Raw genomic sequence first — 17,382 nt, forward strand, 5'->3', positions numbered from 1 at the left:
GAGAGGAATTGTTAACATACACATCAACGTGAATAAAGATACAATTGCTTATTAAAATGTACAAAGCTAAAAGAAAAAGTTAAATGTTATATTTATGAATATTTTTTCCCTAAAATTTATTAAAACGTACAAAGCTAAAAGAAAAAGTTAAATGTTACATTTATGAATATCTTTTCTTAAAAGCTATACAATACATGATTTTAAGTAACTAATACGTGTTATGATAAATCATTTTATTTAATACTATTTTTATACGTATTTGATAATTGCCACGTGTCACCCACACATGAGCCTAATTGCATCATTGACTCCATAAGGTGAGGCACACAACAATTGCATGTGCTCGATCCATCTTTGGCTTCTTCTCGAAGAAAAACACTTCACACATAAGAATAAATAAATTTAAAAAATGTACTACAAATAGGAAGAACTCGAATGAAGAAATGTTGAAGAACTCCATGAATTTTGCTCCGTTACTGCTCCTTCAACTTCTACTCATTGCAATTGCAGTACAATACTCAACCGCTGATGAATCCTTCGATGTTCGTCAACATCTATCAACTGTATCGAGGTCATCTCACTGTTTTTCTCTTTTCAATTTGTAAAATTTGATACTGTTATAGAGAAATACGATCTGGTAATCGATAAATGTTATATCTAATCTAAATTTTGAGCTATCTCTGAGCTGAATTTACAATTGTGAGCAGCTAGAGTTAATATTTTGAGTGAATAGGTTAAAACCTTCGCTATTTGGTGAATTTTGTACCTAAACTATTTATTAGGTGTTCCTGTTAGCTATTCCTGGCTAACTTCCTTTTGGAGTGAAAATCTCCTAGTTAAATATGTGGCAAAATGTTTGAAATAACTTCAGAGGTTCGTGGGAGACGAAAAAAAGTCTAGAAATGAGTTCTATTGGTGCAATAACAGCCTCCTATTGGACTTGCAAAATGGTGATGGTTCAGGGATTTTTAACCTATTCAATCAAATTTGTTTCCACATGTATCACCAATTGGAACTATTTGGAGGAGTTTTTGGAGTGTGATGTTCACTTAGCATGGTGTATTCTCCGGGGGTATTTAGTATAGGTTTGTGGTGGTTTGGGGATTCTGTGAACACAAAATAGTTTAGGTATGGAACTCACAACACGGTGCTAATTTTGTGCTACTCGGTCTGTATGAATTTATGTCGCAGTGAATGGCAGCATTTGACTTGGCACTAAGTTTAAGAAAGAAAGGTAGACTTTTGAAATTTGTGAACGAAGGGCTTCCTCAATTTTCAATTCCGTTTGGAATTGGGCCTTAAGAACTGCCTCGGAAATACTCTCGGGCAAGGGACACCCGGTAGTATCTAAAACAAATCTTTTTTGACTATAAATCGGTTCATTAAAGGATAAAAGGGAAATAAAAGTTAAGTTGTTTCTAATTTAGAAACGTGACATTCTTTTTGGGACAGACTAAGAGGGCACATAAGGACAGAGGGAGTATTATATAGACTTATACATGTGTAAGTTGACTTGTTTTTAGCATGTTACTTGCAACGGCCTTTTAAGTAACCTGAATTAAGCATAGAATTTAGAAGAAAAATTATATTGAACATATATTCAGTTCAAACAGACGGCGGATCAGCATGCTGTTTAGTGTCTACTTACTAAATTTCAGACTGCATAGGAGTTTCTACTTGAGTCATCTGTGGCCAAAAGATATTAACCGAGAGAAGTCCGCAATTTCAGTTTGCATTTGCATTATAGAATTGGGCTATTGATGTACTTGTTTATTGGTTTTGTTTTCAGGTATGGTATTGTGAAGGATATAGCTGATGATTCTTTTGTTCCTTCCCTAAATCTCGATCAGTGTACACCTATTCATTTGAATCTTGTGGTGAGTCTTTGTTTGATGTTTCTGCTGGTGTTGTTATTTCTTGTGGTGCCAATGCAAATTGGTTTAGACATTTAAGTTGTAGTTGTTGTATCTTCTGTTCCTATTATTTTTTGTCATTACATTGAAGCTTTTCTTTACCTACACTTAATAGGAAAGTGGTATGTGTAATAGGAGTATTATCCGTGTTATTCCCCTGAAAGAGCTATAACAGCCAGAAAATATTTGATGTGCATGTCTGGGGTTCATTAAGACTCTATCACATTGTCTTGATACTCTAGGCCTTGGAGCACATGTTGATATTTACTGAATTAACTCAACAAACTAACACAAAGTTTAGGCTGCCATTGGAAGTCCATCCACACCAAACTGCCGGAACCTTTTCTTTGTGTGTTGATTTCTTATAATGGTAGTGTTCTGACTAGCTTGTGGTTTTGTGTGCACCTCGACTAATACACTTGTTACCTATTACTTTCCATCAGCAAGATCTTGGTAACTCTATCCATCAATATTTAGACAGATGGAAGAACTCTATTATTGCCTCTGCTGGGATGCGAACCTCAGTTTGCAGGGTTGTAATCCAGCTCTTCGACCACTAGGCCACCCTCTTTAGGGCGAAGCAATCAGAAAGCTTAATTCTGTTGAGATTTGAATGATGCTTTATGATGGGAAAGTTACTGAAGGTATCCTATAAATCTATATTGCGAGTATAAGCATCTTATTCGCTGAAGGATTATATCTGAAGATTAATGTCACTTGCTTGCTAATTAATCTCTTCGAGACTTCGACGTTTCAGAAGTTTGAACAGTATGATCCTCAAATATTTAGTGTCCTGAATCTTGTCTCCCCTTCCATTTTATTCGAAATAGGTTAAATCTTTGGCTAATCCGTGTCAACTACTATTTTCCCTTCTAAACTTTTTAAAGGAAAATGTGTAGACATCATTTGCTTCGTCTAATTTGCACAAATGTGAATTTTGATTTTCGTATGGAAATTGTGCTCGATTAAAAGGAGATATTTCAACAGGTTTCGTTCAGGTAATGCTATGCTCATGAGAGAGGGTTCTTGATTGGTAACCCGTAACTTCTTTAATCTTCTTATTTGGTAGGCGCGGCATGGAACTCGTGCTCCTACAAAGAAAAGAATCAGGGAGCTAGAAGCCTTTGCTGTTCGATTAGAAGTCCTTGTACGTGATGTTAAGGAACAGAAGCAGTCTTTGGATAAAATTCCTGCTTGGTTAATGGGGTGGAACTCTCCTTGGAAGGGCAAAGGTACAGGCGGAGAGTTGATCAGCGAAGGAGAAGATGAGTTATATCATCTTGGTATCAGAGTCAGAGAACAGTTTCCCAGCCTGTTCAGTGAAGAATACCACCCTGCTATATATTCAATCAAGGCTACCCAGGTTGACAGATCAGTTATTTTACTTTTAAAAATCTGCATACTGACTTACTGTCAAGCATGTATAATCCATCTCACATTTAGTGTGTGTGTGTTGGGGGGTGGGGTGGGGGGAGGGGGGACGCAGATATTTTAACTTTCATTGCGGAAAATGCTTGAACCATTGCAGTTAATGGGAATGGAAAAAATTTCTCAACATGATAATGTCGTTAAGGAGCCTTTACTTATCAAAGTCTTATAGTTAAGGAGCCATCTATTTTTTACATAGTTAATCAGGGAAAGCAAAATCTAACTTGCAGTAATAGCTAGAGGCCACTGGATTCGAACATCTAATACCACAGTTTTGGAAATTGTGATTCTGTGACTTGTACTTTGTTTTCTTCATTATTGCATCTTTATTTATGGTGGAAATTGTGTGCACACATGTATGACTATGTTTCCACCAAATAAACAAATACTCTCTCCGTTTCAAAAAGATTGGCCTAGTTTGACTTGAAACAGAGTTTAAGAAAATAAAGAAGACTTTTTAATCTTGTAGTTCTACTTTAAAGTTATGTCAAATGTACCAAAATACCCTCTAATCTTGTGGTCTTAAACATGCCACGTGGAAAGTTAAAGTTCAAGTGTTGCCAAAAAAAGGAAAGGGGTCATTTTTTTTGAAACAAACTAAAAAGGAAATAGGGTCATTCTTTTTGAAATGGAGGGAGTAGCATGGAAATCTTATAGACACTTTTTTGCATCTGGATGCCTTTCTCTACTAGAAGTGTCAGAAGATTTTGTTATAGCATTGCCTCACAATGCTTTGAGAATCAGACTCAACCAAAGCACATGTTCATTTTTTCATTAAATGATGCATCAAAGGATTCTGCTGCTTTGGATCCTTGCAAGACTATTGAAGTTATTGGCATTGCCTTCTTCATTATAACTACAAGTCCTCTGATTCTGTCGCTGCTTCTTGTTAACTCATAATTAGCCATGACTTTTGACGATGATAATGACATCAATAGGTTCCTCGGGCATCAGCTAGCGCTGTGGCATTTGGCATGGGTCTGTTTAGTGGAAAAGGGAAGCTTGGACCAGGAGGTCATCGAGCTTTTGCTGTTACAAGTGAAAGCCGTGCAAGTGATACAGTTTTGAGATTTCATGATTGTTGTCAAAGTTACAAGGTATGCTTGCAAAATTTATTTGGTGGCAGTCTTTATGTACCTAATTTCAAAATTAATTTGCAGTTTGTAGGTTTTTGAGGTTTTCCTTGTTAATTGAGACTTCATTTTCTGATGCAAGTACTTCAAACCTGGAATTTAGTGCACTGAGAAACTCAGAATACAAAATATTTCAGCTTCTAATCTCAGAGTAATTTGAAATCATGACCATCAGAGGCCCATTTTCTTAGATGATTTTTTTTTTGTTTTCTGCATTTTGACTTCAAAAGGAGTGAAGTTGATGATAATCAGTCTGTTTGGATCCCAGTCATTGTTGACTGGCTATTACATTACTTTTATTCGTACTAGTAACCCAGTCCCAATCATCTAAACTTCAGATAAATGCAATCAGCATGATCACGCATAGAGAGTGCTGACATATAGCAACAGATCTTAAGTTCCTTATTACTTTGCTAAGCCTTGTGGCGTTGTTGGAATTTCAGCACTAAGAATAGCTTTCAGCAGAAACTAGTAGTCTATCTTTTCCAATTGACATGACCTTTCCTAACCAACTAGGTTCCCTTCTCTTTGAAATAAGCAGCACATAAATGAAAACTCTAGAAAATGTCAACTTTAATCAGACACATTTTTTGAGAAAATACCTCCTTTCTCTCATCACAGTCATTATTTTGAGTGTACCCTCTACTAAACCTCCTCTCTAGTTAAACCAGGTAACGTCTGAACTGAGATGGAAGAAGTAGAGAGGAAGAACCACGGGAAACATACGTTTCGTGATAAATAAGAACCATGGCCTTTCTCAAAATAATAAAAACCATGGGAAAGATAACGGTGATTCCTTATCCAGATTTTGAGCTGCTAGTTGTCCAAAGTGATATGAACAACTTGAAAAGTTTATCCCTGGGAATCACCAGGAGATCACTTGCCCAGAATAAGGTGCAATCTTGATTTTGTTGATACATAAAGTGCTACGACCTTAGGGTGTCTTACCAATTTAAACATTGTAACAAAAATTGAAAAAGGGAAGTCTTTAAGGGAATATTTATGACTTTGACATCAGATATGTCCTAATTCAGATGGTTGAACGAGGTATCTAGCATCAAAGATCTTGAATATTCATTATTTTCCCAAATAGCACATTGTGTATCCAAACTTTCCTCTCCCAGTATTTTGAATTTCTCCTGCACCTGCTTGCCTTACTACTGATTTGGCTCCTTCCTCTATATGCAGATACACACACTACTATTTAATTTGTGAGTTGACTTAGAAAGATAATTTACATGACAGTTCTTTCTGGTGACAGGATTTTAGGAGAAGTCAGGAACCAACTGTAAAGAAGCTCAAAGAACCTATATTAGATGAAATTACTCATGAACTAGTGACGCAATATGGGCTTAATTTTACAAAGCAGGATGTATCTTCTCTATGGTTTTTATGCAAGCAGGTTAGTATTGCACTAGTGTTCCAGTGATGCAAAACTCTCTCTTAACATTTTATTTGTTTATTTAGATCTGAGGATAGTAATTTGTTTTTAATTGACTACTCCAACAGGAAGCTTCACTGTTGAACATCACCAATCAAGCTTGTAGTCTATTCAGTCCAGCAGAGGTATTTTGAGTTAATCCCTTTCTCCATGGTTCCTCGTGAACTTAAAACAGAAGGGAATGTGGGGAGTAGCTTATATGTTCCTAGGTTTTGCTAGTCAATTAGTCCTGGTTCCTGTGTTGTAAGGAGCTCTCCTTTATTTTTCTTAGGTCATAACTGGGAAATTGGGATAGGATGCATGATTAAGCTAATTTGGTTGATGTTTGATTAAAATAGTCAACCCCTATTACAAATATTTTTTCTGGTGTACAAAGTATCTGCATTTCTTCATTGACATAGGAATTGGAAGTTGTTGTTTGAAACCATCCTTATTGACAAGTTATCATTTAGGTTTCTTTACTGGAATGGGCCGACGATTTGGAGTTATTCATACTAAAGGGCTATGGTAATTCACTAAATTACCGAATGGGAGTGCCGCTACTTGAGGATGTGATTCAATCCATGGAACAGGCAATTAAGGCTAAAGAAGGTAATGCCGACTGAAGTAGTCCCTCCGTCCCATTTTACATGTCACCTTTTTACTTTGCACTTGCATTAAGAAATGATGTAACTTTACCCTTCTACCCTTTGGTTTCTTAAGTCAACTTTATAATACATGATGAATACATTTTCAAGATTAATTAACTACTCTATCAAGGGTATAATAGGCAAAATATGGTAATTTATCCGCAAATTTTATAAAATGACAAGGTCCAGCTATTTATAGAAAGGGATGCCATGTAAAATGGATGGAGGGAGTAGCATTATCTCGTTTAATTTTTCGTTGGGGATTGCAGGGGGTTCAGATGGTTGTCCACTATAGTCCATTGATAGCTTATTTCCCTTACCTTCCTCATTCGACAAGATTTAAGAGGAAGAGATACTCCTTAATCCTTGTAGTTGTACTCGATCAAAAAGAGTTGCTAGAGATGGATAGGAGATTATACCTCTCCTTATCAAATGGAGGCCAAGTAAGGGAAGTATTTCTCTTCTTGTAAAGTAAGACTAAGCTCACTTTGTTATATGTCATATAGATCTCATATAACCTGCCAACATATTCCATGAGCTGTCCTTTTCAATTGCTATCTAGGAGACTGTTAGATAAGAGTGGGGAGTGGAGCCTTTGTTGTACCAATTACTTGACACCGTTATTTCTAGTAATGAGTATCTTTCTTTTTTTCTCAAGATCGTTTTTGTTTTGCCTATTCATTATCTTCAATGGAAAATAAATCTTTTTAATGGTGGAAATTTGATATCTGGTGCTCTTTTTTTATGTGGTTTCTCCTCCATTAGAAGGATATGCTCCCGCGAGCTATGAAAAAGCAAGACTACGTTTTGCTCATGCAGAAACTCTGCTTCCTTTTTCATGCTTGATTGGACTCTTTCTTAAAGAATCTGGTGAGTGTTTATACAATAAGATGGTTTTAAGCGCTACTACCTCCGGTTTCTTAGTCAATTTTATGCACTTGAATGTTTCAGAATTTGAACTAATACAAAGAGAGCAGACGTTGCAATACCCTCCTAAGCCTCCTAAAACAAGAAACTGGCGGGGAAATTTGGTGGCCCCTTTTGCTGGAAATAACATGCTAGTCCTTTACAGCTGCACGTCAGACAACTCAAGCAAGTATTTTGTTAGAGTGCTCCACAATGAACGGCCCATTCCAATACCAGTAAGTTTTCTGATTACAGCATTATGGTCCTTCCTTTGGGACGATATGTCAGTAAGTAAGCCTTCAAGGTTTTCCCTTTACTTCTCACTTTTAACTTCTGAAAAAGGATACACCTGCTGTGATGTCCATGCTTCCAATTTAAAAGAGGTTTTGCCTGCAGTGAAGTTACAACTTCATGAAACTTTTCTGAAGTTGCAACTTACCTTTTTGTCCGCGAACTAATGCCAGGAAGTACACAAATCTCACTAGTTTGTGCGGACAGCATTGTCCGCAATCTGCATTAACTGCTCTACTCCTGTTTTAGTTTATTTCATGCATTTTCTTAATTAACTTCTAATTGAAAATGACGTCGCTTGTCAAGTATTTTGTTAAAGTGCTCCACAATGGGCACAAATTTACATCCACAAATTTCCCCGCTATCAATTATTATTCTTCCCATTTCTTCTCTTCTAAACTTTTTATGCTTCTATTTCTGTTTGTTCGTAGGGTTGCAATGGCTCGGATTCATGCCCATTTGAAGTATTTAAGGTATGACTTCTTACATTTTGACCAAATGATTCAATTTTTTACTGAGATGTCGACCATCTCTTACTTGTCATAAATGCCTTCTCCAGGAAAGAATAGCTGCTCCTCACTTGAAACATGACTACAATTCTCTTTGCAATGTGAATTCAGAACAAGAAAAGAAGGATTCTTCTCCCAGTATGTTCTCACAAATGTTTGGTTGGATTTTCTCACAGAGGAACTCTGATGCACCCACACAGAAGGTTGAGCTATAACATCTAATACGGTTTCTTGCTTTTCGTTCACTGCGTGTTTTATGATCTTGATCCAGCCAGCAACCAACAGGTGTCCCTGCTGTGAGATACAATTTTGTATGGAAAATGTATCTTGCATTAGTATGTTTTTGTTTCTGGTGGCTGGTTTAACCATAGGATATGTTTTTGTTTCTGGTTGCTGGTTTAACCATAGGGTAGTCAAAAACGAAAATTAATTATTACAAAAGCAGTTTGTTTCCAACTGCCTTCACAACTAGTACATTTGGATCGTAAGCTCTGTTTAAATCTATGAGCTTTCGCAGCAAAATATTTAAGACAATGCAACACGTTTTGTATGTTTAATGTATAAATCCTGAGTAATTTTGCATAAACATTATAATTGATTCAAGTACTTCTATCCAAACACGTCACAATTTATCTATAAATAACACCTAAGTATTCTTTTCAGAATTTGATGCTCATCGACAACGACTCTTACCCAAGCACTTAGCTGGTGTGTAACATATTGTATGTTAATAAGCTTACTTGCACAATTTTGCAGATCTTGAAGAGTTATAACAAAATGAGAGCAGCTGCTATGCAAACCACTTAGAATAGCCTGCAAATTTTGGATTCTTCTACCAAACACATGAGACTTACCTGTGTAGTTTCTGAAGATGTGGGATTATCTAAATAACATTAAAATTATATCAGAAATAATGGGTTGGTATAAAAGAATCAAGGGATAGTATAGTGTGTCGAGTATGACAAGAGAACGAGTTACCAAAATCTCGAGCTAACCTAACCAACCTGAGGTCTACCAATTTGACCATTTACGAGCCGGTCACACCCACTCATGGTTTCCGCAGAATGCAATTGCATCACTCCCATAAAACCATTGTGAAACTTTGCACCATCAAATTGGAATTGCAGGCAGAAGCCCTAGTATTCACAGGAGCAAATCTCTCTCAAGCTTCACATGATAAAAAGTTCTGTTGTTCTGCACAGCTGCCTTGAATAACGATGCAAGACTTCTCTTGACTTATAATACCCGTGTTATGAATCTCTACGTTACGTAATGTCGGATGAATAAGCTTTCCATAAGTCACATTATGGAGCCTCTAAAGGAGAACACGGGGAAGACATGTCATGAGATTCATAGCCGATGGTAATTTGCCATTTGGGTAATGAGCATTAGAAATCATCAGCCCTATGATTTTCTCTTCTGAAATAAATATTACCATCATATTTAGACCTTTGGCAAGGGCACTTCAGTAGACAGTGAAGAAATGAGATCCTCTCGTGATTGGGATCTCCTGCTCTGGAGACGTTGTTGGCTTCGGTGTGGTGACCAGAAGGAACCTGTGGTACTACTTTCATATTGCATCTGCCCCAAGCTACCTGATGAAAAACTATGCGCTACACTACTAGACGATGAGTATAAGGAAGATTCAGCAAGCTGGATACCGTTGCCACCAAAACCATGCACAGTGTCAAATGGTCTCTGTTGAGTATTAGCAATTGTTGGACTGAGTGGCGTCTTCACCCTTCCTTCACCTGAAAGGAAAAAATTGGCACGATCTAAGAAGGATATATGCAGAAAGTGCTGATAGGAACTGAAGTAGAAGTTACAACTTACAACAAAGAACTATATAGTGTTACAACCATGGTGTCCTGCTTTTTCTACTTATTTTTTTTAATGAAGTAAAATTTCAACATTAAATAACAAGAGAGCATCACAAGTGTGTATTGTAATTCATCACAATCATTAATTCTAGGAACCAAAAGGTAATCTTCTATGCCAATATTAATGGTCAGATCAGAATTGCTTCTTTAGAATATGACATTATATGGCAGCAAGAAAAGATCACAAGTTGAGGAAACTGGCTATGAAAGAAGCATAACAACTTCCAAAAACTACATCTACGTTGGAAGTCCTAATATGACTATTAGATACTAAATTGATCTGAAATCTAGATCCATTTCTAGCCCTCGAGCTGCATTGACAACCGATAAAGAAACGATTGCTGTGTTGTTCGGTGCGACTTTATTTCGAAGCTATCACAAAAAAATTGCTCTTCTTTTAATACAGTGAGACCATTATATTTCTCCAAATTAGACTTTGAAAATAATACTAACAAAAAAGCACAAGTTTTAAGTATAAAAAGTATCCAATACACAGATAAAAATGGCACAGAGGTGAACATGCATAAAGGCGTTAGGATGTTTTTGATTTGTGTATGGCATGCAATATTCCAGTCCATAAATATTATTGATGCATTATCAGATGCCCCAAATAGATTAATTATCAGAAGAAAAAGCAATTAAATTCTTCTTTTTTTTATTTCCCTAACGAAGGCAGCCCAACATATTCTTAACTAGAATAGCACAGTACACATGCTTTTCAGAAGAAATTACCTGTAATAACAGGACTCCACCGCTTGAAATTGAAAGGTGCTGGAATGTTGATTATAGATGTGGATGAAGCATTATTATTCCTGAAAAGGGGAAGATATGCCCTACGGAAGAACCTGGGCATGCACTTGCCAACACATGATAATGCACAAAGAAGAACAGCTAATGATGCAAACAAAATAGCAAAAACAACAGCTGGGTGCATCTTCATGAGCAATAGTTTGTAACTAATAAGTTCCGCTCCTGTTGAAACTGCCTTACCAGCTTCCGACAGTGCAACACCTAGTGTCCAAGTAATACTTCCGGAACCAATGGTTACTTGACTATCAGTAATGTGCAAGCCTTCTCTCAGCAAAGAGACAATATATGGTGCCCTGAAGCAATACTGTTCTATGAAAGGCTGAGGTGCAACACTAGTCTTTGCAACATCCCAAGTCTTATCACAAAATTCCCGACCCTTTTCTAATACATCATCTAGTGCAGCATCAGGGGTCAAGTTGAAAAAACGATATACCACAAAGAAACCAGACATAGCATAGAACTGCCCAAAGGGACGAGGAAGATTTTCTGCAAGAGCACAGGGCTGCAACTCACAATCAATTCCTGAACTTTTGTTAGACCATTCGGAAATATTAACAGCAAATTTTGCAAGTGAACTGCATTCTTCCCATTTTGGAGCTCCAACAAGTTGAACACGAACTCCAGGCTTTCCCCCTTTACTTGCAACTTCTCTCCCACTAGAAGGATTGCCACCTTCTTGGTATAGGGAAAAACAGTGAGTACAGATATATTGCTCCTTGTAACCAGAATTCAGACATGGATGCTTGATCTCAATGTTTCCACTGGTGAGATCTGCATCACTGATCTTAGGAAGCCTCTTGACAAGTTGAACTACAGACTTGTCAAAAGCATCATTCAGGCCATATCCTTCTAAGGAATAAGCAGTTAGATGATGATTAACGGCACCAATATTCAGTTCTAAGCTAGTTTCATCAGGGAGACTTCCCTTGCTCTCAAAAGTAACCTGCAGTGATGAGCCGCCTAAGTCCAGTGCACCAAATGTTCCCTTTTTAGGTTTTGCTCCCAATACACCAGTATGATAATTCATAGCTATCCATCCAAAATAAGCTTCCTCCATGCCAGTGATAGTTTTGACCCATTCTCTCTTGCATAAAAAAGGCGAACTTTTCAGAATGGACCAAGCATTGTTAAGAAGCCACTCTGAGTCTGAATTTGGCAGCCTGCGGACCCCAGCCGTAGCATGAAGATAGAGATAAGTAGTTTTATGTGCATGCCTAGGGATTTGCTTTGCTGCCCATTTTATTAGTGGCTTGATTGCTCTTTTTAAGCCAGTCGTGTTGTGCACCAACTTGTCAAATCCGGGTTCTGTCTCCATTCTGTTATAAGCCCGTCCACTCTGTAATCTTGAGTTTCTTTGGAAACTCTCTGGAAGTGATCTCAATACAATAGGGAGATCGTTATCTTTTACATAGTTAGGGGATGCTTGATATACATAAACACGAGTCCCAGTGCTGCCACAATCAAGCACAACATAATACTTCGAGTCTCTACCGAATAAGTTAAAATGAAAAAACATCACATACAGGAGAAATGCAACCAATAGCAAGCACAGGAGAACAAAGATAACTCGTGTCCATTTTGTTCGTGCAGAAGTGACTGTCGGTGTTCCCTTCACCTTGGAGAAGCTTGTACCCAAGTTTTCTCTCTTGAAAAGATTTAGCCGTTTTAAATTAGTTGAATCCCTCTCTATTTCAGGGTTAGGACCACCATCTTCCAGATCAAGCCGCCGGTATGCAGAAAGATCTTGAAGGGAGGAGGAAAGTCTCAATTTGTTCTTCTGATCTAAGTTGGAAACATTAAGTGAACCTGGAAGAGGTGGTAATCCCGATGATGGATATGGAGTGTTAGATGTCTTTGGGGCTGACAAACGTGCCACAGCAGCAGAAACAATTTCTGTAACTTTGTTAAGCACCATGCTTGCAAAGATTACAAGTTCTATGCAAAGTTACTCTTCACACAAGAGTTTCCAAGTCCATTCTTCCATTTATACATGAAAAGCTCATTGACTATATCATACAGTAGATAAGTGTTGTAAGCATAGCACACGATACACTAATTGCACCTGTAAAGGAGAAGTGCCCTGCAGGGATTATCCCAAAAGGAACAACTAAATATTAAAATTGAATCCAAATCATTCGAGCATGGTGTAACAGTAAGGAGAACCAAAGTGGAGCTAAACCAATAGATATCCAGAGGTCATTCTTCAGTCTAGCTAGAACATGCTACAGTATGACTTTAGTAATTAAGTTAGTATGTACCTAATGGAGTTCATCATATGTGATGCAACTCAACTAAAGATGAGATGAGATAAAAAGATCCATCATCATAGAAGTACGTGCTTACTTTATAGTATATTAGTGACTGACACAGAATATTTTTATGGATAATCCTGAAGTTCAAAAATCAGTCATATTTATGGTCAATGGATGTCCCTGCTTAACTCTACCTATATGAGCTTTGCATAGCCTGCCTCATCACCAAATAAAGGGAAAGGGTGGAGATTAACTGATAACTAATGTATCAACGCCCATAATATCATGAATCTTCCAATATTTTGTTTCTTGTATAATAGTGAGCAATAGATATAAGAGGAGGATTGATATACCCACCCCCAACAAGTATGGGACCAAGACTTGGTCAACTAAAACATCTCCTACCTTCATTCATCCTAGAATTCTACTGTATGATATAAATATTTTACGCATACAGAGTTATAAGATAATAAGCATGCCACCACTGATGGATCAAATGAATTGAACATAACAATACTACTCATCACGTCAGTCGCAAGCTTCTTATAGCATACACAAGTTAATATTTACATCATTATTCAAATTCGCTCAGTGATCCACCCAACCCCCTAATCCAAATGTAATTCACATTCTTTTCAACAATTTCCGAGGCTAAACTTACAAGAGTTTTCAACACATCCATCCATCAGCGGTAGCAGTAAAATGTTACTCAAAAAAATGGAAATCGATCAGCACATTCAGTTTTCAGTGTGAATTCAGATACTGATCTCTTAATCTGTTCGAAATAAAATTTATACATATATTTACTTCCTGAAATAAAATAATCACAATTTTTTGTAGTTAAAATGCCATTATTCTTTAGGGAAAAATGAAGTGTGAAAAAAATAAATCAGCAGTAGATAACTAGATCTTCTGTAACATGAACGACTGAAAATCAATTAGCACATTCAATTTTCAGTGTAAATCCAGATACTGATTCTTCCTTAATCTGTTCGGGAAAAAATTATACAATTATACACTATATGAGAGTAGAATAATCACATTATTTTTTGTAGTGAAATGACATTAACTATTTTAGGCGAACGAAGTTGCAAAAAGGTCAGCATTAGATAAACTGTAAATCCAATCAGTGCATTCAATTTTCAGTGTATATCTGGTACTGGTTCCCTCTTAATCTGTTCAAAACAAAATTTATACAATTGTACATTGCATGAGAGTAGGATAATCACAGTTTTTTGTAGTTAAAATGTCATTATCAAGTTATCCAGCATTCAATAACTAGATCTTCCGTAAAAATGGACAACTGAAAATTCAATCAGTATGAATCCGAATATTAGTTTCTTATACATTAATATCCAACATAAAAGTACAGTACCTTATGTGTTATGTCAAAAAAAAAAACTACATAAAAGTAGGATAATCACAATTTTTTTGTAGTTGATATGCAATTATTATTATTCTTTTAGGCGAACGGAGTACTAAAACTCAGCATTGGATAAACTGAAAATTCTATCAGCACATTCATGTTTCAGTGTGAATCCAGATACTGATTCCTGAATCTCTTCGAAACAAAATTTATACAATTATACACTACATGAGAGTAGAATAAACACAATTTTTTTGCAGTTAAAATGCCACTATAATTTTAGGCAAACGGAGTTACTAAAAAATCAGCATTAGATAAACTGAAATTCGATCTAACACATTCGATTTTCAGTGTAAATCCAGATACTGATTCCTTAATCTGTTCGATTTTTTTCTATTAACAATAATACACTACATGATAGTAGAATAAACACAGCTTTTTGCAGTTAAAACGCCATTGTTTTAATTTTTTAGGCAAAAGGAGTTACTAAAAAATCAGCATTAGATAAACTGAAAATTCAATCTAACACATTCAATTTATTTTCAGTGTAAAGCCGGATACTAATTCAATCTGTTCGAAACAAAAGTATACACTACATGATAGTCGAATAATCACAGTTTTTTTTCCGTTGTTAACATGACAAACTCTTAAGTCGAACAGTGTTACAAAAAATTCAGCATTCAATAACTAGATCTTCAACCGAAATCACTAAATCAAAGTAATAAGCAATCGCAAAAGTTACAAATCCTTAAGTCAAATCAAACCAGTAGATAAATTCACAAAAATGCATATAAAAATCAGTAAAAAAAACTCACGGATCGGTGAAGAAGAAGAAAAACGTCGGTGCAGTAGAACGGAGTGTGAATCGTTTCGCTATGGCCGTCAGTTACGCCGAGATCGTGAAGAAGAAGTGAAAATGAAGCAGATCTAAATGGAGATAAGCGAAGAATTTAGCAACAAACTGAGTCTTCCGCGTTTGAATGACTCCACCATCCTCTTCTTACTTCTTACCTTTCTCTCTCTTTCTCATATATATATATACTGAAAGGGTCGTAAGTTTCACTAATCACTACACCAAAACTTCAAATAAAATTTCAGTTATTATATTTTCCATATGGAAAAATAATTTTAAAAAAATACTTGAAAATCAAGCATTTTGACATAAAAAAATTTAAAAAGTTATTAGATTGGATAGTATGTTTTACAAAAATTAATTAATTAATTTTTTCAGTTATTACATTAGAAAAAATATTTCCAATCTCTTAATATTCTTCCAAAAAAAGATGATTTAATTTTACTTTTAATTTTTTAAATCAAATGAATAATATTTAATTTTTGTGGTCAAACATGAAACATCTTTTTTATTTCCTAAAAAAACGATTTCTATCCGTTTAAAAAAAGTTATAATAAGGAAAAGGGATTCATTCTTTCTATTCATTACGATGAAATTTTGATTGGAATGTATTTTTAAAAAAACTATTGCGTGATGTTAATATTGATGGATAAGTTGAACTTATTTTCTTAGAGAAATTTAAATATATAATATTTATATATATTAAAATAAAGTCTTGTTAATAATAAAGAATATGTATAATTCATACAAAATGATTAGAATGAATTAACAAAAAATTAAATTCAGTAATTTCAAATAGTATGAAGGCAAAAAAGTTGAGCAAAATAATTAAGATAGTACGTGTTTGGTAGTTCTTGATGAAATATCATAGAATATTGATTTTGTTTTTAGTGATTTATTATTTATTTTTAACATTACAAATTTAAGATTAATCGATAATTAGTCATAGCTTCAAATTTGAAGACATCAATTTTTCTCTAATTTTTTAGTAAAAATGAAGTAATCGAAGAAAAATTCTTTCTCACGATCAATTCAAGATTGTTTCTTAATTCTCCTTGACATTAATTATATAATTTGAATCTCAAAAAATAAATATCAAAACTACGAGCGATTCAAATTTATCATTGGAAAATTTGAATCTACAAAATGTCGTCGTTTCTTAATTAGGCAAAAATCATTACTCTTTTTTATTTTTTTACAGATAAGTCATGCATTTTGAATTTGTCAGTTAGTAGTTTTGTGAGTTGTCTGTTTGGCCCCTAGGCACTAGCCCACTGCTTTATGTATCTTAATTCTTAATTATCAGTTTTTTCCCCCACAAAATTAAGGAAATTAATTATTTCCCTCTATTCCAAATCACTTTAGTCTGTTTTAATCTTGCTATTAAGTACTTATATTATTTGTTAAGGTGTGATGGCTTTAGGATTAATAATATAGTATTGTTACTCGCAAATCTAAAAAAATATATTAGTAGTGAAATTCGAATTCAGGGTCAACAACATCAAAAGAACTTTAACACTCATTCAAAAGTCAATAAACTAGCTAGATTGTTATTCAATGGGTGTTCAATATTAATTTTATATAAATAGTATCTCTTAATTTTTACATAAATATAAATATTTGGCAATAATACATAAATATGACTCTTAACTTAACGTCAGTTGACAATTATGACCCTTAACTTTGAATGTGAACAAGTAGACATTTAAACTTGTATAAAATTGAAAAAGTAGACACATGTATCCTACGTAACATAATACATGTAGGACTCCATGTAGGACACAAAATTTTCATGTAGGGTGTCATGTAAGATAAATGTGTCAATCTGTTTAATTTTATATAAGTTTAAGCGTCCACTTGTTTTCATCTAAAGTTAAGGATCATAATTATCAACTGATCATGAATCATGATTATGTGTTATACCTATATATTTCAAGACAAGATTAATGGGTGTTCGAGCGTCCAGTAGAC

The 17,382-nt window shown here is 35.2% G+C and overlaps 2 protein-coding genes across 2 annotated transcripts; one reads left to right on the plus strand and one right to left on the minus strand.

The window, feature by feature from the left end:
* The first annotated feature begins 329 nt into the window (after positions 1–329).
* LOC101260052 (uncharacterized) lies at positions 330–8,836 on the plus strand. Its single transcript, XM_004239902.5, has 11 exons — positions 330–571; positions 1,790–1,877; positions 2,983–3,276; positions 4,280–4,438; positions 5,736–5,876; positions 5,984–6,040; positions 6,368–6,506; positions 7,310–7,414; positions 7,496–7,686; positions 8,173–8,214; positions 8,301–8,836. Exons 1-11 carry the CDS (start codon positions 444–446, stop codon positions 8,463–8,465), a joined length of 1,509 nt encoding a protein of 502 aa, XP_004239950.1. The 5' UTR covers positions 330–443; the 3' UTR covers positions 8,466–8,836.
* A 293-nt stretch (positions 8,837–9,129) lies between these two features.
* LOC101259751 (probable apyrase 7) lies at positions 9,130–15,695 on the minus strand. The gene is made up of 3 exons (XM_004239901.5): positions 15,374–15,695; positions 10,863–13,020; positions 9,130–10,001 (listed from the first exon to the last, which is right to left on the minus strand). The coding sequence occupies exons 2-3, from the start codon at positions 12,853–12,855 to the stop codon at positions 9,694–9,696; spliced, it is 2,301 nt and encodes a 766-aa protein (XP_004239949.1). The 5' UTR covers positions 12,856–13,020; positions 15,374–15,695; the 3' UTR covers positions 9,130–9,693.
* Positions 15,696–17,382: the final 1,687 nt, after the last annotated feature.

Source organism: Solanum lycopersicum, chromosome 5 (assembly GCF_036512215.1).
Source record: "Solanum lycopersicum chromosome 5, SLM_r2.1".
NCBI classification, from domain to species: domain Eukaryota; kingdom Viridiplantae; phylum Streptophyta; class Magnoliopsida; order Solanales; family Solanaceae; genus Solanum; species Solanum lycopersicum.

Bases quoted from the DNA above. Each gene is read 5' to 3' on its own strand.
- LOC101260052 (XM_004239902.5), top strand. From the start codon at position 444: ATGTTGAAGAACTCCATGAATTTTGCTCCGTTACTGCTCCTTCAACTT. The intron at 1,878-2,982 runs GTGAGTCTTTGT...CTTATTTGGTAG, and splicing joins CTATTCATTTGAATCTTGTG to GCGCGGCATGGAACTCGTGC. The intron at 4,439-5,735 runs GTATGCTTGCAA...TTCTGGTGACAG, and splicing joins ATTGTTGTCAAAGTTACAAG to GATTTTAGGAGAAGTCAGGA.
- LOC101259751 (XM_004239901.5), bottom strand. From the start codon at position 12,855: ATGGTGCTTAACAAAGTTACAGAAATTGTTTCTGCTGCTGTGGCACGT. The intron at 10,002-10,862 runs GTAATTTCTTCT...TTTTCCTTTCAG, and splicing joins GTGGAGTCCTGTTATTACAG to GTGAAGGAAGGGTGAAGACG.